Source organism: Coregonus clupeaformis, chromosome 3 (genome assembly GCF_020615455.1).
Source record: "Coregonus clupeaformis isolate EN_2021a chromosome 3, ASM2061545v1, whole genome shotgun sequence".
NCBI classification, from domain to species: Eukaryota; Metazoa; Chordata; class Actinopteri; order Salmoniformes; family Salmonidae; genus Coregonus; species Coregonus clupeaformis.
In genome coordinates this window covers 32208066-32234331 of record NC_059194.1, presented here as the reverse complement: position 1 = coordinate 32234331, position 26266 = coordinate 32208066, and the positions used below count along the sequence as shown (strand labels likewise).

The window sequence follows — 26266 nt, the reverse complement described above, 5'->3', positions numbered from 1 at the left end:
AACTGCTCCAGCTCCTTCAAGTTGGATGGGTTCCGCTGGTGTATAGCAATCTTTAAGTCATACCACAGATTCTCAATTGGATTGGGGTCTGGGCTTTGACTAGGCCATTCCAAGGCATTTAAATGTTTGCCCTTAAATCACTTGAGTGTTGCTTTAGCAGTATGCTTAGGGTCATTGTCCAGCTGGAATGTGAACCTCCATCCCAGTCTCAAATCTCTGGAAGACTGAAACAGGTTTCCCTCAAGAATTTCCCTGTTTTTAGCGCCATCCATCATTCCTTCAATTCTGACCAGTTTCCCGGTCCCTGATGAAAAACATCCCCACAGCATGATGCTGCCACCACCATGCTTCACTGTGGGGATGGTGTTCTCAGGGTGATGAGAGGTGTTGGGTTTGCGCCAGACATAGCGTTTTCCTTGATGGCTAAAAAGCTCAATTTTAGTCTCATCTGACCACAGTACGTTCTTCCATATTTTATGGGAGTCTCCCACATGCGTTTTGGTGAACACCATATTGCTTATTCTTGTCTTTAAGCAATGGCTTTTTTCTGGCCACTCTTCCGTAAAGCCCAGCTCTGTGGAGTGTACGGCTTAAAGTGGTCCTATGGACAGATACTCCAATCTCCACTGTGGAGCTTTGCAGCTCCTTCAGGGTTATCTTTGGTCTCTTTGTTGCTTCTCTGATTAATGCCCTCCTTGCCTGGTCCGTGAGTTTTGGTGGGCGGCCCGCTCTTGGCAGGTTTGTTTTGGTGCCATATTCTTTCCATTTTTTAATAATGGATTTAATGGTGCTCTGTGGGAAGTTTTGGATATTTTTTTATAACCCAACCCTGATCTGTACTTCTCCACAACTTTGTCACTGACCTGTTTGGAGAGCTCCTTGGTCTTCATGGTGCCGCTTGCTTGGTGGTGCCCCTTGCTTAGTGGCGTTGCAGACTCTGGGGGCTTTCAGAACAGGTGTATATATATACTGAGATCATGTGACAGATCATGTGACACTTAGATTGCACACATGTGGACTTTATTTAACTAATTATGTGACTTCTGAAGGTAATTGGTTGCACCAGATCTTATTTAGGGCCTTCATAGCAAAGGGGGTGAATACATATGCACGCACCACCTTTCTGTTATTTATTTTTTTGAATTTTTTGAAACAAGTTATTTTTTTCATTCCACTTCACCAATTTGGACAATTTTGTGTAAATAAAAATCCATTTAAATTACAGGTTGTTATGCAAAAAAATAGGATAAACACCAAGGGGGATGAATACTTTTGCAAGGCACTGTACATACAGTATCTATCTGAAATACCTCGTACCTCTGCACATTGATCTGGTACTGGTACTCCCTTCATATAGCTCCATTCTTGTGTATTTTATGTTATTCCTCTTGTGTTACTATTTAATTTTAATGATAAACTCTGCATCGTTGGGAAGGGCTCATTAGCAAGCATTTCACGGTGTCTGCATCACTTCCAATCCCCCATGTTTTTTATATATATACTCCCCTTTATTACTTTTCAACCCCGCCATCCTTTCCCTACTTGGAGTAAATTAGTGAACAACAATGCCCAGGCCTCTACTTCCGGTCTATACTTACTATCTACTACACCTTATGGACACAGTTAATTTTACAATAATTCTATTATATATATATATATATACAGTGGGGAGAACAAGTATTTGATACACTGCCGATTTTGCAGGTTTTCCTACTTACAAAGCATGTAGAGGTCTGTAATTTTTATCATAGGTACACTTCAACTGTGAGAGACAGAATCTAAAACAAAAATCCAGAATATCACATTGTATGATTTTTAAGTAATTAATTTGCATTTTATTGCGTGACATAAGTATTTGATCACCTACCAACCAGTAAGAATTCCGGCTCTCACAGACCTGTTCGTTTTTCTTTAAGAAGCCCTCCTGTTCTCCACTCATTACCTGTATTAACTGCACCTGTTTTGAACTCGTTACCTGTATAAAAGACACCTGTCCACACACTCAATCAAACAGACTCCAACCTCTCCACAATGGCCAAGACCAGAGAGCTGTGTAAGGACATCAGGGATAAAATTGTAGACCTGCACAAGGCTGGGATGGGCTACAGGACAATAGGCAAGCAGCTTGGTGAGAAGGCAACAACTGTTGGCGCAATTACTAGAAAATGGAAGAAGTTCAAGATGACGGTCAATCACCCTCGGTCTGGGGCTCCATGCAAGATCTCACCTCGTGGGGCATCAATGATCATGAGGAAGGTGAGGGATCAACCCAGAACTACACGGTCAATGACCTGAAGAGAGCTGGGACCACAGTCTCAAAGAAAACCATTAGTAACACACTACGCCGCCATGGATTAAAATCCTGCAGCGCACGCAAGGTCCCCCTGCTCAAGCCAGCGCATGTCCAGGCCCGTCTGAAGTTTGCCAATGACCATCTGGATGATCCAGAGGAGGAATGGGAGAAGGTCATGTGGTCTGATGAGACAAAAATATAGCTTTTTGGTCTAACCTCCACTCGCCGTGTTTGGAGGAAGAAGAAGGATGAGTACAACCCCAAGAACACCATCCCAACCGTGAAGCATGGAGGTGGAAACATCATTCTTTGGGGATGCTTTTCTGCAAAGGGGACAGGACGACTGCACCGTATTGAGGGGAGGATGGATGGGGCCATGTATCGTGAGATCTTGGCCAACAACCTCCTTCCCTCAGTAAGAGCATTGAAGATGGGTCGTGGCTGGGTCTTCCAGCATGACAATGACCCGAAACACACAGCCAGGGCAACTAAGGAGTGGCTCTGTAGAAGCATCTCAAGGTCCTGGAGTGGCCTAGCCAGTCTCCAGACCTGAACCCAATAGAAAATATTTGGAGGGAGCTGAAAGTCCGTATTGCCCAGCGTCAGCCCCGAAACCTGAAGGATCTGGAGAAGGTCTGTATGGAGGAGTGGGCCAAAATCCCTGCTGCAGTGTGTGCAAACCTGGTCAAGACCTACAAGGTTTCTGTACCAAATATTAAGTTCTGATTTTCTGATGTATCAAATACTTATGTCATGCAATAAAATGCAAATGAATTACTTAAAAATCATACAATGTGATTTTCTGGATTTTTGTTTTAGATTCCGTCTCTCACAGTTGAAGTGTACCTATGATAAAAATTACAGACCTCTACATGCTTTGTAAGTAGGAAACCTTCAAAATCGGCAGTGTATCAAATACTTGTTCTCCCCACTGTATATATATATATTATTTTTTTTGCTCCTGAACTTCTTCTACTCTCAACCTCTCCGATCATTTTCATGCTGTCCATCCGGTTTGCTTCTATATGCCATATATTTCTAACTGTGCTCTTTCCCAAAAGCTCCCAACATACAACCTATATACTTATTATGGACACAGTATGCTTACATTATTAGCTATCTTTGTTATTATTTGTTGTTATTTGTTATTAGTCCCATCCTTCAACTCTATTTAATACCTCCCATCTATCTCTTAACACCATCCATATAGGATTTCTATTTGCCATACAGTGGGGGAAAAAAGTATTTAGTCAGCCACCAATTGTGCAAGTTCTCCCACTTAAAAAGATGAGAGAGGCCTGTAATTTTCATCATAGGTACACGTCAACTATGACAGAAAAAAAGAGAATTTTTTTTTCCACAAAATCACATTGTAGGATTTTTAATGAATTTATTTGCAAATTATGGTGGAAAATAAGTATTTGGTCAATAACAAATAACAAATACTTTGTTATATACCCTTTGTTGGCAATGACACAGGTCAAACGTTTTCTGTAAGTCTTCACAAGGTTTTCACACACTGTTGCTGGTATTTTGGCCCATTCCTCCATGCAGATCTCCTCTAGAGCAGTGATGTTTTGGGGCTGTCGCTGGGCAACACGGACTTTCAACTCCCTCCAAAGATTTTCTTATGGGGTTGAGATCTGGAGACTGGCTAGGCCACTCCAGGACCTTGAAATGGTTCTTACGAAGCCACTCCTTCGTTGCCCGGGCGGTGTGTTTGGGATCATTGTCATGCTGAAAGACCCAGCCACGTTTCATCTTCAATGCCCTTGCTGATGGAAGGAGGTTTTCACTCAAAATCTCACGATACATGGCCCCATTCATTCTTTCCTTTACACGGATCAGTCGTCCTGGTCCCTTTGCAGAAAAAACAGCCCCAAAGCATGATGTTTCCACCCCCCATGCTTCACAGTAGGTATGGTGTTCTTTGGATGCAACTCAGCATTCTTTGTCCTCCAAACACGACGAGTTGAGTTTTTACCAGAAAGTTCTATTTTGGTTTCATCTGACCATATGACATTCTCCCAATCCTCTTCTGGATCATCCAAATGCACTCTAGCAAACTTCAGACGGGCCTGGACATGTACTGGCTTAAGCAGGGGTACACGTCTGCACTGCAGGATTTGAGTCCCTGGCGGCGTAGTGTGTTACTGATGGTAGGCTTTGTTATTTTGGTCCCAGCTCTCTTCAGGTCATTCACTAGGTCCCCCTGTGTGGTTCTGGGATTTTTGCTCACCGTTCTTGTGATCATTTTGACCCCACGGGGTGAGATCTTGCGTGGAGCCCCAGATCGAGGGAGATTATCAGTGGTCTTGTATGTCTTCCATTTCTTAATAATTGCTCCCACAGTTGATTTCTTCAAACCAAGCTGCTTACCTATTGCAGATTCAGTCTTCCCAGCCTGGTGCAGGTCTACAATTTTGTTTCTGGTGTCCTTTGACAGCTCTTTGGTCTTGGCCATAGTGGAGTTTGGAGTGTGACTGTTTGAGGTTGTGGACAGGTGTCTTTTACACTGATAACATGTTCAAACAGGTGCCATTAATACAGGTAACGAGTGGAGGACAGAGGAGCCTCTTAAAGGAGAAGTTACAGGTCTGTGAGAGCCAGAAATCTTGCTTGTTTGTAGGTGACCAAATACTTATTTTCCACCATAATGTGCAAATAAATTCATTAAAAATCCTTCAATGTGATTTTCTGGAAATTTTTTTCTCATTTTGTCTGTCATAGTTGACGTGTACCTATGATGAAGATTACAGGCCTCTCTCATCTTTTTAAGTGGGAGAACTTGCACAATTGGTGGCTGACTAAATACTTTTTTTCACCTCTGTATATATATTTTAACCGTACTGTGATGTTTTACAAAAGTTCTGAACCTTTCTATTCTCATTGCTTCTACAGATTGTGAATTAAAAATAAACATTTTTGCTAAAAGTATTATTATATTATTGATCGATTGACTATGACTTTTCAGATCACCCAGTAATGCTATCTGCAAGGTTAGCTCCAGGTAAATATTGCAATCCTTTAGCCATTCCTGGACCTGTGTCCAAAAACAAGCTACAAATGGACAGAACCAAAACAAATTATCTAATCATTCTGTCTCTTCACAGCAAAACCTGCAGAGCTGGGAAGATTGTATCCCCATATATATAACATTCTATTGGTAGCAAGAATTGTATATAATAATTTAAATTGAAAGATTCTAATTTTTTGAATCCGGTGTCGTTTTGCGTGTGTTACTTGGGCCATTCTTGCAAAGATTGAACAATTGTGCAAAGAAGTTTTGCAAACATGCAGAAGAGGTTCACATTTATTGGAGTAATTTGTATCAGCTGTGAGCAAATGTTTTAATTTTGGTTGACTTGATTTACTCAACTGACTTTTGCATCTTTTTGAGAGTTGTGTTTACTGTTTTGCAAAACAGTGCTTAGCATTTGCATTGTGTGAAAGCAATGAGTAAATAATACTGTTGTCCTCATTAGGTTGTGATGGAGATCAAGTGGACCCCAGTTTCATTAAAATTGTCTTAGCAATCGAGAAAAACTATAACACCTCCCAGGAAACTTTCAGGAAACAATAGTAAAATGTTCTCAGAACCTCCTGCAACCAAAAAATGTACGTTCCCAGAACAGGCGGAATGTCCACTTAAATTCTCAGAACGTTAAAAAAATATATCTGTTTTACTGGTCAGAAAACGTATGGCTTCGTTCCCAGACCGAATGGGAAACCAAAAAGGTATGTTCCCACAACTTTCAAGGAACTAAATGTGCTAGCTGGGAAGTTGATAGCATAATGGCAGTTACCATGGCAATTCATCAAGCATTCCAAAAGGGCCTACACAATATGGCCAAAGGAATAATAAATAAACTAAATGTTTATTATTAGCGGCACCCCTCCCTTACGGCGGTAAATCATTGGAAATTAATCATTTGATTCAATGCAATTCCCCCCTCCTGCAGATCCCACATCTGTTTTTTGGTCTCTGGCTACCAATATTCTCAACTCCGGAACATTAAAAAAACTCCCATATTTCCCGTGGGATCATGCGCTTGCTTTCTCCTTAAAATTCAATTGTGATAGGCCTACCATGAACCCATGTTATCCATAGATAAAAAACAGTATAGGCACACAGACACACATATTGTACAATATGGACATTTGTTTTATTTATTTGCTAAATCAAACATCAGTGGTCATTGGCATATGACAGTTCAAGTGTTAAGGGCTCGATTCAATCCGTACCGCGATAGATCTGCGCTGTAGTGCAATTGACATTTAAAGGCAACGTTACCGCGCTCGCAAGACTGCATTCACGGTAAACGCTGCAAATGTCGGCTCAATCGGAAATTACCTTAAATGTCAAGCGGCTACAACACAGTTCTTCCACGCCACGGATTGAATCAAGCCCTTAATCTAAGTACGCTATATACAGTATCTTATCTTTGACATATGAATGACAGTTGGGGTAATATTTGAAAAAACATTTATTTATGGAGTGTATCACATTTTTCATAGATGGGTTAGTGCGTGTAACCATAGCAGTGGTTTTATAATCTCCTCTTAAATCAAAGCACACCTCAATGTTCCCGTTACACTTCTTTTTTTTTTTTTTACCCACTATATTTATGATGAGTACACTGAATAACCAGGTTATACTTTATTTACAAAAACATTCAATAAAGATATTGAGTGACCGTAACAGAAAAATTATCATCAGCTCTTTACATGTAACACAAACCTATTCTCTGACTGACCACAGACCCAGCAGAGAAGAGGCATTCACAGATCAGGCAAACTGAAAGAGAATTGATGACAGCTTAGGGTGCAGTTCCACACGTAGTCCCAATGTGGCATGAATTTGTCTCTGTCAAATCCATAGTGTACAGTTTATGTGGTTTATCACATTACTTCACTATTGCCCTTGATCATCTCTTTGAGAAATACAGTACAGCCTTATCTGTCGTCGTTTTCCTCTGACAGTGAGAGTTCCATTGAACAGATGCTGGACTGATCCTGATGCTCAGTAATGCCGGCTAACATACAGCAGAGGGCAACTTAAACCATTTCTCATGCCAACAATACAAAACCATTGACCGTTCAAGGATCATTTGACTTGACTTGAACCATTGACAGCGAATGGAACCATATATCACTCCCCTGGATTGATCCTGATGCTCAGTAAAGCCGGCTAACATACAGCAGAGGGCAACTTAAACCATTTCTCATGCCAACAATACAAAACCATTGACCGTTCAAGGATCATTTGACTTGACTTGAACCATTGACAGCGAATGGAACCATATATCACTCCCCTGGATTGATCCTGATGCTCAGTAAAGCCGGCTAACATACAGCAGAGGGCAACTTAATTTATTTCTCATGCCAACAATACGAAACCATTGAACATTCGAGGATAATTTGACTTGACTTGACTTGACCCACTGACAGTGAATGGAACCATACATCACTCCCCATTCAGTCAGGGACTGAACATGATTCAAATCCCCATCAAGAATCATTCAACAACAACTCATGAGTCTGTAAGATTCCCAGACAGTCACACCTTATCCTCAGGTATGTCCCCTCCACACTCCCGGTTCTGCCCCCCACAGGGGAACGAGAACACCCCCTGACCGGACTCCCTGTGAGACATCACGCCATGGGTCCCTCCACTCCTCACACCCCCCTCCAGTGTCTCCAGCTGGCAGCCAGCAGGACTCACAGGCAGCAGGGAGGGGGACCTGGAGGCGGCGGAGGCCCAGCAGGTGTAGAGGGTCTCCCCCTCGGGGCAAGCCAGCAGGTAGCTCGGGCTGGGGCTGGCTGAGGAGGACAGGGTGTGCTGGCTCCCGTTGAGACAGGCAGAGTTCTTCTGTGAGTGGCTAGACTCAGCAGAGTTCTTTCGTGAGTGGCTGGAGGAGTTGAAGTGGGAGGTACGGTAGTTGTAGGCCCGCCAGCCTGGGCGTCTCCTACGGTGGCACTGGCATCTGAAGATGGGGAGGTGGGGGAAGGATTAAGTCCAAATTAAAACACTTTATTGTCCATTAAGGTTTAACATGGAGATTTGGATTTGGCTTATACATGGCTCAGATCAACAACCACAACGTACAGAACTTTAGACACACAAAAGGCTACTACGAATAATACTTGGCCACTCTCGGAGTAAATCGTAATACAAAAGGCCAATCGGAAGATGCAGAGGAATGAAGGAGTACTGTAATATGACAGGTAGTAAGTAATAGACAAACCTGAGGATGCGTATGAAGGCCAGTTTGAACTCGGCTGTAGCAGGGGTAGATGATGGGGTTGAGACAGGAGTTGAAGTAGCCCAGCCAGAAGATCACCTTGAACAGTGTCTCAGGAGGGCGGAAGTCTGGGTTGAAAGACCCTGGGGGGACAATAACAGATAAAGGTTATACATTTTTATATTCCTTTAAAAATATTATTTTCAAAAGAAATCTAAAATTATTTTACAATAAAGAGTAAAAGCAGGTGAGCTGGTTGTAATGTTTTGGGCCATTTTCTGGTGTTCTGTGGTGGAAAACTGAGCGTAACACTTCAACCCTGTTACCCAGACAGGCTAGGAAATGTTTTAACAGCTTGTCTTCAATTGCCACTCCCTGTTAAACACAGCAAGTTTCCACTCCCCTCTGATTTATGGCTAATTTAAGAAGAAATTGTCAACCCTGTTACAGTAAACCCTGTTACTTTATTTGGCACTTATTAGGCACTTACCATAATATTTTTTTATTTAACCTCTTGAGATAACAAAACATGTTTTTTATGAGGTTGAACGTGTGCTATTTATGACAGAATGTTAAAATTAAGCAGACTTTATACAGAGTCAGTGCCATTACCACATTTCTATGTGCAGGGCTGCTGGAGTATTTGAGGTAGATATGGACATGTAGGCGGGGATTAGGAGAAGGTGACTGGTAGCAGGATAAATAATAATAATAATAATAATAATAATAATAATAATAATAATAATAATAGTAAACAGTACTGCGGCAGCATAAGTGGTGGGTGGATTTGAGCTTGGTGGTGGGTGTGTGTATGTAAGTGTAAGTGTGTAGGTGTTAGTGGGTGTGAGTGTGTGTGCCATAGTGATAGTGTAGGTGTGATAGGCGGATATACATGTAAACAGGGCTGAAAAGTGACTGGTAGCAGGAATATACACATACTTATGGTAATATACTAGTAGTAATATATACAGTACATGTAAACAGGAGTAATAGTGACCAGTAGCATGATAAATAGATATATACTAATATATACATGTAAACAGGGCTGAAAAGTGACTGGTAGCAGGGATATATACAGTGGGGAAAAAAGTATTTAGTCAGCCACCAATTGTGCAAGTTCTCCCACTTAAAAAGATGAGAGAGGCCTGTAATTTTCATCATAGGTACACGTCAACTATGACAGACAAAATGAGAAAAGAAAATCCAGAAAATCACATTGTAGGATTTTTAATGAATTTATTTGCAAAATATGGTGGAAAATAAGTATTTGGTCAATAACAAAAGTTTCTCAATACTTTGTTATATACCCTTTGTTGGCAATGACACAGGTCAAACGTTTTCTGTAAGTCTTCACAAGGTTTTCACACACTGTTGCTGGTATTTTAGCCCATTCCTCCATGCAGATCTCCTCTAGAGCAGTGATGTTTTGGGGCTGTCGCTAGGCAACACGGACTTTCAACTCCCTCCAAAGATTTTCTATGGGGTTGAGATCTGGAGACTGGCTAGGCCACTCCAGGACATTGACATTATTCTTACGAAGCCACTCCTTCGTTGCCCGGGCGGTGTGTTTGGGATCATTGTCATGCTGAAAGACCCAGCCACATTTCATCTTCAATGCCCTTGCTGATGGAAGGAGGTTTTCACATTCTTTCCTTTACACGGATCAATCGTCCTGGTCCCTTTGCAGAAAAACAGCCCCAAAGCATGATGTTTCCACCCCCATGCTTCACAGTAGGTATGGTGTTCTTTGGATGCAACTCAGCATTCTTTGTCCTCCAAACACGACGAGTTGAGTTTTTACCAAAAAAGTTCTATTTTGGTTTCATCTGACCATATGACATTCTCCCAATCCTCTTCTGGATCATCCAAATGCACACTAGCAAACTTCAGACGGGCCTGGACATGTACTGGCTTAAGCAGGGGGACACGTCTGGCACTGCAGGATTTGAGTCCCTGGCAGGCGTAGTGTGTTACTGATGGTAGGCTTTGTTACTTTGGTCCCAGCTCTCTGCAGGTCATTCACTAGGTCCCCCGTGTGGTTCTGGGATTTTTGCTCACCGTTCTTGTGATCATTTTGACCCCCATGGGGTGAGATCTTGTGTGGAGCCCCAGATCGAGGGAGATTATCAGTGGTCTTGTATGTCTTCCATTTCCTAATAATTGCTCCCACAGTTGATTTCTTCATACCAAGCTGCTTACCTATTGCAGATTCAGTCTTCCCAGCCTGGTGCAGGTCTACAATTTTGTTTCTGGTGTCCTTTGACAGCTCTTTGGTCTTGGCCATAGTGGAGTTTGGAGTGTGACTGTTTGAGGTTGTGGACAGGTGTCTTTTACACTGATAACATGTTCAAACAGGTGCCATTAATACAGGTAACGAGTGGAGGACAGAGGAGCCTCTTAAAGGAGAAGTTACAGGTCTGTGAGAGCCAGAAATCTTGCTTGTTTGTAGGTGACCAAATACTTATTTTCCACCATAATGTGCAAATAAATTCATTAAAAATCCTTCAATGTGATTTTCTGAAATTTTTTTCTCATTTTGTCTGTCGTAGTTGACGTGTACCTATGATGAAGATTACAGGCCTCTCTCATCTTTTTTAAGTGGGAGAACTTGCACAATTGGTGGCTGACTAAATACTTTTTTTTCACCTCTGTATATATATTTTAACCGTACTGTGATGTTTTTACAAAAGTTCTGAACCTTTCTATTCTCATTGCTTCTACAGATTGTGAATTAAAAATAAACATTTTTGCTAAAAGTATTATTATATTATTGATCGATTGACTATGACTTTTCAGATCACCCAGTAATGCTATCTGCAAGGTTAGCTCCAGGTAAATATTGCAATCCTTTAGCCATTCCTGGACCTGTGTCCAAAAACAAGCTACAAATGGACAGAACCAAAACAAATTATCTAATCATTCTGTCTCTTCACAGCAAAACCTGCAGAGCTGGGAAGATTGTATCCCCCCATATATATAACATTCTATTGGTAGCAAGAATTGTATATAATAATTTAAATTGAAAGATTCTAATTTTTGAATCCGGTGTCGTTTTGCGTGTGTTACTTGGGCCATTCTTGCAAAGATTGAACAATTGTGCAAAGAAGTTTTGCAAACATGCAGAAGAGGTTCACATTTATTGGAGTAATTTGTATCAGCTGTGAGCAAATGTTTTAATTTTGGTTGACTTGATTTACTCAACTGACTTTTGCATCTTTTGAGAGTTGTGTTTACTGTTTTGCAAAACAGTGCTTAGCATTTGCATTGTGTGAAAGCAATGAGTAAATAATACTGTTGTCCTCATTAGGTTGTGATGGAGATCAAGTGGACCCCAGTTTCATTAAAATTGTCTTAGCAATCGAGAAAAACTATAACACCTCCCAGGAAACTTTCAGGAAACAATAGTAAAATGTTCTCAGAACCTCCTGCAACTCAAAAATGTACGTTCCCAGAACAGGCGGAATGTCCACTTAAATTCTCAGAACGTTAAAAAAATATATCTGTTTTACTGGTCAGAAAACGTATGGCTTCGTTCCCAGACCGAATGGGAAACCAAAAAGGTATGTTCCCACAACTTTCAAGGAACTAAATGTGCTAGCTGGGAAGTTGATAGCATAATGGCAGTTACCATGGCAATTCATCAAGCATTCCAAAAGGGCCTACACAATATGGCCAAAGGAATAATAAATAAACTAAATGTCTATTATTAGCGGCACCCTCCCTTACGGGCGGTAAATCATTGGAAATTAATCATTTGATTCAATGCAATTCCCCCTCCTGCAGATCCCACATCTGTTTTTTGGTCTCTGGCTACCAATATTCTCAACTCCGGAACATTAAAAAAACTCCCATATTTCCCGTGGGATCATGCGCTGCTTTCTCCTTAAAATTCAATTGTGATAGGCCTACCATGAACCCATGTTATCCATAGATAAAAAACAGTATAGGCACACAGACACACATATTGTACAATATGGACATTTGTTTTATTTATTTGCTAAATCAAACATCAGTGGTCATTGGCATATGACAGTTCAAGTGTTAAGGGCTCGATTCAATCCGTACCGCGATAGATCTGCGCTGTAGTGCAATTGACATTTAAAGGCAACGTTACCGCGCTCGCAAGACTGCATTCACGGTAAACGCTGCAAATGTCGGCTCAATCGGAAATTACCTTAAATGTCAAGCGCGCTACAACACAGTTCTTCCACGCTACGGATTGAATCAAGCCCTTAATCTAAGTACGCTATATACAGTATCTTATCTTTGACATATGAATGACAGTTGGGGTAATATTTGAAAAAACATTTATTTATGGAGTGTATCACATTTTTCATAGATGGGTTAGTGCGTGTAACCATAGCAGTGGTTTTATAATCTCCTCTTAAATCAAAGCACACCTCAATGTTCCCGTTACACTTCTTTTTTTTTTTACCCACTATATTTATGATGAGTACACTGAATAACCAGGTTATACTTTATTTACAAAAACATTCAATAAAGATATTGAGTGACCGTAACAGAAAAAATTATCATCAGCTCTTTACATGTAACACAAACCTATTCTCTGACTGACCACAGACCCAGCAGAGAAGAGGCATTCACAGATCAGGCAAACTGAAAGAGAATTGATGACAGCTTAGGGTGCAGTTCCACACGTAGTCCCAATGTGGCATGAATTTGTCTCTGTCAAATCCATAGTGTACAGTTTATGTGGTTTATCACATTACTTCACTATTGCCCTTGATCATCTCTTTGAGAAATACAGTACAGCCTTATCTGTCGTCGTTTTCCTCTGACAGTGAGAGTTCCATTGAACAGATGCTGGACTGATCCTGATGCTCAGTAATGCCGGCTAACATACAGCAGAGGGCAACTTAAACCATTTCTCATGCCAACAATACAAAACCATTGACCGTTCAAGGATCATTTGACTTGACTTGAACCATTGACAGCGAATGGAACCATATATCACTCCCTGGATTGATCCTGATGCTCAGTAAAGCCGGCTAACATACAGCAGAGGGCAACTTAAACCATTTCTCATGCCAACAATACAAAACCATTGACCGTTCAAGGATCATTTGACTTGACTTGAACCATTGACAGCGAATGGAACCATATATCACTCCCCTGGATTGATCCTGATGCTCAGTAAAGCCGGCTAACATACAGCAGAGGGCAACAATTTATTTCTCATGCCAACAATACGAAACCATTGAACATTCGAGGATAATTTGACTTGACTTGACTTGACCCACTGACAGTGAATGGAACCATACATCACTCCCCATTCAGTCAGGGACTGAACATGATTCAAATCCCCATCAAGAATCATTCAACAACAACTCATGAGTCTGTAAGATTCCCAGACAGTCACACCTTATCCTCAGGTATGTCCCCTCCACACTCCCGGTTCTGCCCCCCCACAGGGGAACGAGAACACCCCCTGACCGGACTCCCTGTGAGACATCACGCCATGGGTCCCTCCACTCCTCACACCCCCCTCCAGTGTCTCCAGCTGGCAGCCAGCAGGACTCACAGGCAGCAGGGAGGGGGACCTGGAGGCGGCGGAGGCCCAGCAGGTGTAGAGGGTCTCCCCCCTCGGGGCAAGCCAGCAGGTAGCTCGGGCTGGGGCTGGCTGAGGAGGACAGGGTGTGCTGGCTCCCGTTGAGACAGGCAGAGTTCTTCTGTGAGTGGCTAGACTCAGCAGAGTTCTTTCGTGAGTGGCTGGAGGAGTTGAAGTGGGAGGTACGGTAGTTGTAGGCCCGCCAGCCTGGGCGTCTCCTACGGTGGCACTGGCATCTGAAGATGGGGAGGTGGGGGAAGGATTAAGTCCAAATTAAAACACTTTATTGTCCATTAAGGTTTAACATGGAGATTTGGATTTGGCTTATACATGGCTCAGATCAACAACCACAACGTACAGAACTTTAGACACACAAAAGGCTACTACGAATAATACTTGGCCACTCTCGGAGTAAATCGTAATACAAAAGGCCAATCGGAAGATGCAGAGGAATGAAGGAGTACTGTAATATGACAGGTAGTAAGTAATAGACAAACCTGAGGATGCGTATGAAGGCCAGTTTGAACTCGGCTGTAGCAGGGGTAGATGATGGGGTTGAGACAGGAGTTGAAGTAGCCCAGCCAGAAGATCACCTTGAACAGTGTCTCAGGAGGGCGGAAGTCTGGGTTGAAAGACCCTGGGGGACAATAACAGATAAAGGTTATACATTTTTATATTCCTTTAAAAATATTATTTTCAAAAGAAATCTAAAATTATTTTACAATAAAGAGTAAAAGCAGGTGAGCTGGTTGTAATGTTTTGGGCCATTTTCTGGTGTTCTGTGGTGGAAAACTGAGCGTAACACTTCAACCCTGTTACCCAGACAGGCTAGAAATGTTTTAACAGCTTGTCTTCAATTGCCACTCCCTGTTAAACACAGCAAGTTTCCACTCCCCTCTGATTTATGGCTAATTTAAGAAGAAATTGTCAACCCTGTTACAGTAAACCCTGTTACTTTATTTGGCACTTATTAGGCACTTACCATAATATTTTTTTATTTAACCTCTTGAGATAACAAAACATGTTTTTTATGAGGTTGAACGTGTGCTATTTATGACAGAATGTTAAAATTAAGCAGACTTTATACAGAGTCAGTGCCATTACCACATTTCTATGTGCAGGGCTGCTGGAGTATTTGAGGTAGATATGGACATGTAGGCGGGGATTAGGAGAAGGTGACTGGTAGCAGGATAAATAATAATAATAATAATAATAATAATAATAATAATAATAATAATAGTAAACAGTACTGCGGCAGCATAAGTGGTGGGTGGATTTGAGCTTGGTGGTGGGTGTGTGTATGTAAGTGTAAGTGTGTAGGTGTTAGTGGGTGTGAGTGTGTGTGCCATAGTGATAGTGTAGGTGTGATAGGCGGATATACATGTAAACAGGGCTGAAAAGTGACTGGTAGCAGGAATATACACATACTTATGGTAATATACTAGTAGTAATATATACAGTACATGTAAACAGGAGTAATAGTGACCAGTAGCATGATAAATAGATATATACTAATATATACATGTAAACAGGGCTGAAAAGTGACTGGTAGCAGGGATATATACAGTGGGGAAAAAAGTATTTAGTCAGCCACCAATTGTGCAAGTTCTCCCACTTAAAAAAGATGAGAGAGGCCTGTAATTTTCATCATAGGTACACGTCAACTATGACAGACAAAATGAGAAAAGAAAATCCAGAAAATCACATTGTAGGATTTTTAATGAATTTATTTGCAAAATATGGTGGAAAATAAGTATTTGGTCAATAACAAAAGTTTCTCAATACTTTGTTATATACCCTTTGTTGGCAATGACACAGGTCAAACGTTTTCTGTAAGTCTTCACAAGGTTTTCACACACTGTTGCTGGTATTTTAGCCCATTCCTCCATGCAGATCTCCTCTAGAGCAGTGATGTTTTGGGGCTGTCGCTAGGCAACACGGACTTTCAACTCCTCCAAAGATTTTCTATGGGGTTGAGATCTGGAGACTGGCTAGGCCACTCCAGGACATTGACATTATTCTTACGGCCACTCCTTCGTTGCCCGGGCGGTGTGTTTGGGATCATTGTCATGCTGAAAGACCCAGCCACATTTCATCTTCAATGCCCTTGCTGATGGAAGGAGGTTTTCACATTCTTTCCTTTACACGGATCAATCGTCCTGGTCCCTTTGCAGAAAAACAGCCCCAAAGCATGATGTTTCCACCCCCATGCTTCACAGTAGGTATGGTGTTCTTTGGATGCAACTCAGCATTCTTTGTCCTCCAAACACGACGAGTTGAGTTTTTACCAAAAAGTTCTATTTTGGTTTCATCTGACCATATGACATTCTCCCAATCCTCTTCTGGATCATCCAAATGCACACTAGCAAACTTCAGACGGGCCTGGACATGTACTGGCTTAAGCAGGGGACACGTCTGGCACTGCAGGATTTGAGTCCCTGGCAGGCGTAGTGTGTTACTGATGGTAGGCTTTGTTACTTTGGTCCCAGCTCTCTGCAGGTCATTCACTAGGTCCCCCCGTGTGGTTCTGGGATTTTTGCTCACCGTTCTTGTGATCATTTTGACCCCATGGGGTGAGATCTTGTGTGGAGCCCCAGATCGAGGGAGATTATCAGTGGTCTTGTATGTCTTCCATTTCCTAATAATTGCTCCCACAGTTGATTTCTTCATACCAAGCTGCTTACCTATTGCAGATTCAGTCTTCCCAGCCTGGTGCAGGTCTACAATTTTGTTTCTGGTGTCCTTTGACAGCTCTTTGGTCTTGGCCATAGTGGGAGTTTGGAGTGTGACTGTTTGAGGTTGTGGACAGGTGTCTTTTACACTGATAACATGTTCAAACAGGTGCCATTAATACAGGTAACGAGTGGAGGACAGAGGAGCCTCTTAAAGGAGAAGTTACAGGTCTGTGAGAGCCAGAAATCTTGCTTGTTTGTAGGTGACCAAATACTTATTTTCCACCATAATGTGCAAATAAATTCATTAAAAATCCTTCAATGTGATTTTCTGGAAATTTTTTTTCTCATTTTGTCTGTCATAGTTGACGTGTACCTATGATGAAGATTACAGGCCTCTCTCATCTTTTTAAGTGGGAGAACTTGCACAATTGGTGGCTGACTAAATACTTTTTTTCACCTCTGTATATATATTTTAACCGTACTGTGATGTTTTACAAAAGTTCTGAACCTTTCTATTCTCATTGCTTCTACAGATTGTGAATTAAAAATAAACATTTTTGCTAAAAGTATTATTATATTATTGATCGATTGACTATGACTTTTCAGATCACCCAGTAATGCTATCTGCAAGGTTAGCTCCAGGTAAATATTGCAATCCTTTAGCCATTCCTGGACCTGTGTCCAAAAACAAGCTACAAATGGACAGAACCAAAACAAATTATCTAATCATTCTGTCTCTTCACAGCAAAACCTGCAGAGCTGGGAAGATTGTATCCCCCATATATATAACATTCTATTGGTAGCAAGAATTGTATATAATAATTTAAATTGAAAGATTCTAATTTTTGAATCCGGTGTCGTTTTGCGTGTGTTACTTGGGCCATTCTTGCAAAGATTGAACAATTGTGCAAAGAAGTTTTGCAAACATGCAGAAGAGGTTCACATTTATTGGAGTAATTTGTATCAGCTGTGAGCAAATGTTTTAATTTTGGTTGACTTGATTTACTCAACTGACTTTTGCATCTTTTGAGAGTTGTGTTTACTGTTTTGCAAAACAGTGCTTAGCATTTGCATTGTGTGAAAGCAATGAGTAAATAATACTGTTGTCCTCATTAGGTTGTGATGGAGATCAAGTGGACCCCAGTTTCATTAAAATTGTCTTAGCAATCGAGAAAAACTATAACACCTCCCAGGAAACTTTCAGGAAACAATAGTAAAATGTTCTCAGAACCTCCTGCAACCAAAAAATGTACGTTCCCAGAACAGGCGGAATGTCCACTTAAATTCTCAGAACGTTAAAAAAAATATATCTGTTTTACTGGTCAGAAAACGTGGCTTCGCTTCCCAGACCGAATGGGAAACCAAAAAGGTATGTTCCCACAACTTTCAAGGAACTAAATGTGCTAGCTGGGAAGTTGATAGCATAATGGCAGTTACCATGGCAATTCATCAAGCATTCCAAAAGGGCCTACACAATATGGCCAAAGGAATAATAAATAAACTAAATGTTTATTATTAGCGGCACCCCTCCCTTACGGCGGTAAATCATTGGAAATTAATCATTTGATTCAATGCAATTCCCCCTCCTGCAGATCCCACATCTGTTTTTTTGGTCTCTGGCTACCAATATTCTCAACTCCGGAACATTAAAAAAACTCCCATATTTCCCGTGGGATCATGCGCTTGCTTTCTCCTTAAAATTCAATTGTGATAGGCCTACCATGAACCCATGTTATCCATAGATAAAAAACAGTATAGGCACACAGACACACATATTGTACAATATGGACATTTGTTTTATTTATTTGCTAAATCAAACATCAGTGGTCATTGGCATATGACAGTTCAAGTGTTAAGGGCTCGATTCAATCCGTACCGCGATAGATCTGCGCTGTAGTGCAATTGACATTTAAAGGCAACGTTACCGCGCTCGCAAGACTGCATTCACGGTAAACGCTGCAAATGTCGGCTCAATCGGAAATTACCTTAAATGTCAAGCGCGCTACAACACAGTTCTTCCACGCTACGGATTGAATCAAGCCCTTAATCTAAGTACGCTATATACAGTATCTTATCTTTGACATATGAATGACAGTTGGGGTAATATTTGAAAAAACATTTATTTATGGAGTGTATCACATTTTTCATAGATGGGTTAGTGCGTGTAACCATAGCAGTGGTTTTATAATCTCCTCTTAAATCAAAGCACACCTCAATGTTCCCGTTACACTTCTTTTTTTTTTTACCCACTATATTTATGATGAGTACACTGAATAACCAGGTTATACTTTATTTACAAAAACATTCAATAAAGATATTGAGTGACCGTAACAGAAAAATTATCATCAGCTCTTTACATGTAACACAAACCTATTCTCTGACTGACCACAGACCCAGCAGAGAAGAGGCATTCACAGATCAGGCAAACTGAAAGAGAATTGATGACAGCTTAGGGTGCAGTTCCACACGTAGTCCCAATGTGGCATGAATTTGTCTCTGTCAAATCCATAGTGTACAGTTTATGTGGTTTATCACATTACTTCACTATTGCCCTTGATCATCTCTTTGAGAAATACAGTACAGCCTTATCTGTCGTCGTTTTCCTCTGACAGTGAGAGTTCCATTGAACAGATGCTGGACTGATCCTGATGCTCAGTAATGCCGGGCTAACATACAGCAGAGGGCAACTTAAACCATTTCTCATGCCAACAATACAAAACCATTGACCGTTCAAGGATCATTTGACTTGACTTGAACCATTGACAGCGAATGGAACCATATATCACTCCCCTGGATTGATCCTGATGCTCAGTAAAGCCCGGCTAACATACAGCAGAGGGCAACTTAAACCATTTCTCATGCCAACAATACAAAACCATTGACCGTTCAAGGATCATTTGACTTGACTTGAACCATTGACAGCGAATGGAACCATATATCACTCCCCTGGATTGATCCTGATGCTCAGTAAAGCCGGCTAACATACAGCAGAGGGCAACTTAATTTATTTCTCATGCCAACAATACGAAACCATTGAACATTCGAGGATAATTTGACTTGACTTGACTTGACCCACTGACAGTGAATGGAACCATACATCACTCCCCATTCAGTCAGGGACTGAACATGATTCAAATCCCCATCAAGAATCATTCAACAACAACTCATGAGTCTGTAAGATTCCCAGACAGTCACACCTTATCCTCAGGTATGTCCCCTCCACACTCCCGGTTCTGCCCCCCACAGGGGAACGAGAACACCCCTGACCGGACTCCCTGTGAGACATCACGCCATGGGTCCCTCCACTCCTCACACCCCCTCCAGTGTCTCCAGCTGGCAGCCAGCAGGACTCACAGGCAGCAGGGAGGGGGACCTGGAGGCGGCGGAGGCCCAGCAGGTGTAGAGGGTCTCCCCTCGGGGCAAGCCAGCAGGTAGCTCGGGCTGGGGCTGGCTGAGGAGGACAGGGTGTGCTGGCTCCCGTTGAGACAGGCAGAGTTCTTCTGTGAGTGGCTAGACTCAGCAGAGTTCTTTCGTGAGTGGCTGGAGGAGTTGAAGTGGGAGGTACGGTAGTTGTAGGCCCGCCAGCCTGGGCGTCTCCTACGGTGGCACTGGCATCTGAAGATGGGGAGGTGGGGGAAGGATTAAGTCCAAATTAAAACACTTTATTGTCCATTAAGGTTTAACATGGAGATTTGGATTTGGCTTATACATGGCTCAGATCAACAACCACAACGTACAGAACTTTAGACACACAAAAGGCTACTACGAATAATACTTGGCCACTCTCGGAGTAAATCGTAATACAAAAGGCCAATCGGAAGATGCAGAGGAATGAAGGAGTACTGTAATATGACAGGTAGTAAGTAATAGACAAACCTGAGGATGCGTATGAAGGCCAGTTTGAACTCTCGGCTGTAGCAGGGGTAGATGATGGGGTTGAGACAGGAGTTGAAGTAGCCCAGCCAGAAGATCACCTTGAACAGTGTCTCAGGAGGGCGGAAGTCTGGGTTGAAAGACCCTGGGGGGGGGACAATAACAGATAAAGGTTATACATTTTTATATTCCTTTAAAAATATTATTTTCAAAAGAAATCTAAAATTATTTTACAATAAAGAGTAAAAGCAGGTGAGCTGGTTGTAATGTTTTGGGCCATTTTCTGGTGTTCTGTGGTGGAAAACTGAGCGTAACACTTCAACCCTGTTACCCAGACAGGCTAGAAATGTTTTAACAGCTTGTCTTCAATTGCCACTCCCTGTTAAACACAGCAAGTTTCCACTCCCCTCTGATTTATGGCTAATTTAAGAAGAAATTGTCAACCCTGTTACAGTAAACCCTGTTACTTTATTTGGCACTTATTAGGCACTTACCATAATATTTTTTTATTTAACCTCTTGAGATAACAAAACATGTTTTTTATGAGGTTGAACGTGTGCTATTTATGACAGAATGTTAAAATTAAGCAGACTTTATACAGAGTCAGTGCCATTACCACATTTCTATGTGCAGGGCTGCTGGAGTATTTGAGGTAGATATGGACATGTAGGCGGGGATTAGGAGAAGGTGACTGGTAGCAGGATAAATAATAATAATAATAATAATAATAATAATAATAATAATAATAATAATAGTAAACAGTACTGCGGCAGCATAAGTGGTGGGTGGATTTGAGCTTGGTGGTGGGTGTGTGTATGTAAGTGTAAGTGTGTAGGTGTTAGTGGGTGTGAGTGTGTGTGCCATAGTGATAGTGTAGGTGTGATAGGCGGATATACATGTAAACAGGGCTGAAAAGTGACTGGTAGCAGGAATATACACATACTTATGGTAATATACTAGTAGTAATATATACAGTACATGTAAACAGGAGTAATAGTGACCAGTAGCATGATAAATAGATATATACTAATATATACATGTAAACAGGGCTGAAAAGTGACTGGTAGCAGGGATATATACAGTGGGGAAAAAAGTATTTAGTCAGCCACCAATTGTGCAAGTTCTCCCACTTAAAAAGATGAGAGAGGCCTGTAATTTTCATCATAGGTACACGTCAACTATGACAGACAAAATGAGAAAAGAAAATCCAGAAAATCACATTGTAGGATTTTTAATGAATTTATTTGCAAAATATGGTGGAAAATAAGTATTTGGTCAATAACAAAAGTTTCTCAATACTTTGTTATATACCCTTTGTTGGCAATGACACAGGTCAAACGTTTTCTGTAAGTCTTCACAAGGTTTTCACACACTGTTGCTGGTATTTTAGCCCATTCCTCCATGCAGATCTCCTCTAGAGCAGTGATGTTTTGGGGCTGTCGCTAGGCAACACGGACTTTCAACTCCCTCCAAAGATTTTCTATGGGGTTGAGATCTGGAGACTGGCTAGGCCACTCCAGGACATTGACATTATTCTTACGAAGCCACTCCTTCGTTGCCCGGGCGGTGTGTTTGGGATCATTGTCATGCTGAAAGACCCAGCCACATTTCATCTTCAATGCCCTTGCTGATGGAAGGAGGTTTTCACATTCTTTCCTTTACACGGATCAATCGTCCTGGTCCCTTTGCAGAAAAACAGCCCCAAAGCATGATGTTTCCACCCCCATGCTTCACAGTAGGTATGGTGTTCTTTGGATGCAACTCAGCATTCTTTGTCCTCCAAACACGACGAGTTGAGTTTTTACCAAAAAGTTCTATTTTGGTTTCATCTGACCATATGACATTCTCCCAATCCTCTTCTGGATCATCCAAATGCACACTAGCAAACTTCAGACGGGCCTGGACATGTACTGGCTTAAGCAGGGGGACACGTCTGGCACTGCAGGATTTGAGTCCCTGGCAGGCGTAGTGTGTTACTGATGGTAGGCTTTGTTACTTTGGTCCCAGCTCTCTGCAGGTCATTCACTAGGTCCCCCCGTGTGGTTCTGGGATTTTTGCTCACCGTTCTTGTGATCATTTTGACCCCATGGGGTGAGATCTTGTGTGGAGCCCCAGATCGAGGGAGATTATCAGTGGTCTTGTATGTCTTCCATTTCCTAATAATTGCTCCCACAGTTGATTTCTTCATACCAAGCTGCTTACCTATTGCAGATTCAGTCTTCCCAGCCTGGTGCAGGTCTACAATTTTGTTTCTGGTGTCCTTTGACAGCTCTTTGGTCTTGGCCATAGTGGAGTTTGGAGTGTGACTGTTTGAGGTTGTGGACAGGTGTCTTTTATACTGATAACAAGTTCAAACAGGTGCCATTAATACAGGTAACGAGTGGAGGAAAGAGGAGCCTCTTAAAGAAGAAGTTACAGGTCTGTGACAGCCAGAAATCTTGCTTGTTTGTAGGTGACCAAATACTTATTTTCCACCATAATTTGCAAATAAATTCATAAAAAAATCCTACAATGTGATTTTCTGGATTTTTTTTCCTCAATTTGTCTGGCATAGTTGACGTGTACCTATGATGAAGATTACAGGCCTCTCACATCTTTTTAAGTGGGAGAACTTGCACAATTGGTGGCTGACTAAATACTTTTTTTCCCCACTGTACAAACTTATGGTAATATACTAGTAGTAATATATACAGTGCAGTGGCGGTCAGTGCCGTTTATGAAAAGGGAGGACGATAATTTTTTTTCATGAGCATGGCCTTATTTCTATTACAGCATGTTCGATGACTGACATTCATATTCCATTCACCCAGTTCAATGTAACATCGATAGGTTTAGGCTACTACATGATACTCTAATTTTCCCTATAACCATCATGAGGTTGCTACAACCTAGCCTAAGAATGAAAGTTTACAACGTAGGTGCACACAGGTCGAGAGAAAAATATGAGGTGACAGACAGTGACACATGGACAGACATTGACACATTCAATACCGCCTTTCACACTCTTGCCTGCATCTAGCTTATCTAGGGTGTAATTATTAGTCCAACAGTTGCAAACAAGAGTTTCTATTGAACAAATTCAGGTATTTTTATCCCCGTTTCTTTTGCTTCTGTTTAATAAAGGTTTTTCAACAGAATCGGCAGAATGAATACACCCTTGATCGTTTGTGGACTTCAATGCACAACACATCAGCTGTATGTGACCAGGACCATAATCCTCAGTGAATTTCAGAAACATTTAAATAGTGAAACATTTAAAAAGTTATCCTTTTTAGATAAAACTATACAAATATATTCACGTGTTAGGTTCTGACAAAAAGAGTAAAAAACTCACGGACAACAAGTGAAAGCTCAAACCAAGATTATTGACCCACTGGGTCAAACAGCTGTAAAAGGCAAAGACATGTTTACACAAGCACATATATTCACCTCCTTGCACATCTAGATAGCCAACACATCTCTGTTGCTAGTCAGGAATTTAATTGGTTCCTCTCACTGGTGTAATCATGGCCCCGCTTCCTGCTAGAACCTTCGTGGACATGTAAGTATATGTGTGTGTAACAGGACTGTTCCTTCTCACTTCATCTGACCTGAACTCGGGCCGAATTCCTCACTGCTCCCTAATCCACAGCTGTCCTACCTTATCAGTGACTGAAACCAGACTGTTGCCCTTTGCCTCCCTCCATAGGATCCATGAGATTTAACAATAACATGTTCGACAGAATGTAAACGTTCTAGTAAGGTAACATGAATAAGTGTATTGCAAGCTAGAATCCAACACATCACCAAATAATTGATTAAAACACACTGTTTTGCAATGAAGGACTACAGTAGCCTCAGCAGCAATCTGTAGGGTAGCACCATGTTGTAGCCGGAGGACAGCTAGCTTCCGTCCTCCTCTTGGTACATTGACTTCAATACAAAACCTAGGAGGCTCTTGGTTCTCACCCAATTCATTAAACTAACACAGTAATCATGATAACTTCCGGAGGACATACTCCAAATTATCAGAGCTATTGTGGCATGAACTGACATGTTGTCCACCCAATCAAAGGATCAGATAATGAATCTAGTACTGAAAGAATAATCTACAGCATTGCAGTGCATAAAATGTGGTGAGTAGTCGACTCAAAGAGAGAGAAAGACAATAGTTGAACAGTTTTGAACACATTAATTTATTCAAAAATGAAGGAGAAGTGTGCGCGAGAGAGAGAGCTAGCTATATTTTGTATTTTTATCACTTTCACTTACTTAGCTAGTGAATGTAGCTACCTAGTTTAGCCTACTCAAACAGAGAGGGATGCTATGTTAGCTAGCTGCCTATGGCTATCCAACACTGGAACTCCTCCAAGTCAAGGTAAGCTTTAACTGCTAAACGCCTTGCTGACTGTACACTGTACTGCATTGCTGTAGTGGGTTTACTAACGCATTAGTTCTAGTAGCTACAGTGCCTTGCAAAAGTATTCATCCCCCCCTGGCGTTTTTCCTATGTTGTTGCATTACAACCTGTAATTTAAAATGGATTTTTATTTGGATTTCATGTAATGGACATACACAAAATAGTCAAAATTGGTGAAGTGAAATGAAAAAAATAACTTGTTTCAAAAAATTCAAATAAATAAATAATGGAAAAGTGGTGCGTGCATATGTATTCACCCCCTTTGCTATGAAGCCCCTAAATAACATCTGGTGCAACCAATTACCTTCAGAAGTCACATAATTAGTTAAATAAAGCACCATTAAATCCATTATTAACAAATTGAATGAATATGGCACCACAAAAAACCTGCCAAGTGACTCATGGACCAGGCAAGGAGGGCATTAATCAGAGAGGCAACAAAGAGACCAAAGATAATCCTGAAGGAGCTGCAAAGCTCCACAGTGGAGATTGGAGTATCTGTCCATAGGACCACTTTAAGCCGTACAATCCACAGAGCTGGGCTTTACGGAAGAGTGGCCAGAAAAAAGCCATTGCTTAAAGAAAAAAATAAGCAAACACGTTTGGTGTTCACCAAAAGCCATGTGGGAGACTCCCCAAACATATGGAAGAATGTACTCTGGTCAGATGAGACTAAAATTGAGCTTTTTGGCCATCAAGAAAAACACTACGTCTGGCGCAAACCCAACACCTCTCATTACCCCGAGAACACCATCCCCACAGTGAAGCATGGTGGTGGCAGCATCATGCTGTGGGGATGTTTTTCATCGGCAGGGACTGGGAAACTGGTCAGAATTGAAGGAATGATGGATGGCGCTAAATACAGGGAAATTCTTGAGGGAAACCTGTTTCAGACTTCCAGAGATTTGAGACTGGCACGGAGGTTCACCATGACCCTAAGCATACTGCTAAAGCAACATGAGTGGTTTAAGGGGAAACATTTAAATGTCTTGGAATGGCCTAGTCAAAGCCCAGACCTCAATCCAATTGAGAATCTGTGGTATGACTTAAAGATTGCTGTACACCAGCGGAACCCATCCAACTTGAAGGAGCTGGAGCAGTTTTGCCTTGAAGAATGGGCAAAGATCCCAGTGGCTAGATGTGCCAAGCTTATAGAGACATACCCCAAGAGACTTGCAGCTGTAATTGCTGCAAAGGTGGCTCTACAAAGTA

The 26266-nt window shown here is 41.5% G+C and overlaps 1 protein-coding gene and 1 pseudogene across 1 annotated transcript; both read right to left on the bottom strand.

The window, feature by feature from the left end:
- Positions 1 to 6475: 6475 nt before the first annotated feature.
- LOC123481739 (alpha-1D adrenergic receptor-like) lies at positions 6476 to 12671 on the bottom strand. Its single transcript, XM_045206590.1, has 3 exons — positions 12653 to 12671; positions 8542 to 8575; positions 6476 to 8280 (listed from the first exon to the last, which is right to left on the bottom strand). Exons 1-3 carry the CDS (start codon positions 12669 to 12671, stop codon positions 7854 to 7856), a joined length of 480 nt encoding a protein of 159 aa, XP_045062525.1. The 3' UTR covers positions 6476 to 7853.
- A 1063-nt stretch (positions 12672 to 13734) lies between these two features.
- Positions 13735 to 26266, bottom strand: part of LOC121544765 — a 56650-nt pseudogene continuing 44118 nt past the window's right edge.

Coding starts and splice junctions, on each gene's coding strand:
- LOC123481739 (XM_045206590.1), bottom strand. Junction 8,281..8,541: donor GCCTTCATACGCATCCTCAG/GTTTGTCTATTA, acceptor CCCCATCTTCAG/ATGCCAGTGCCACCGTAGGA.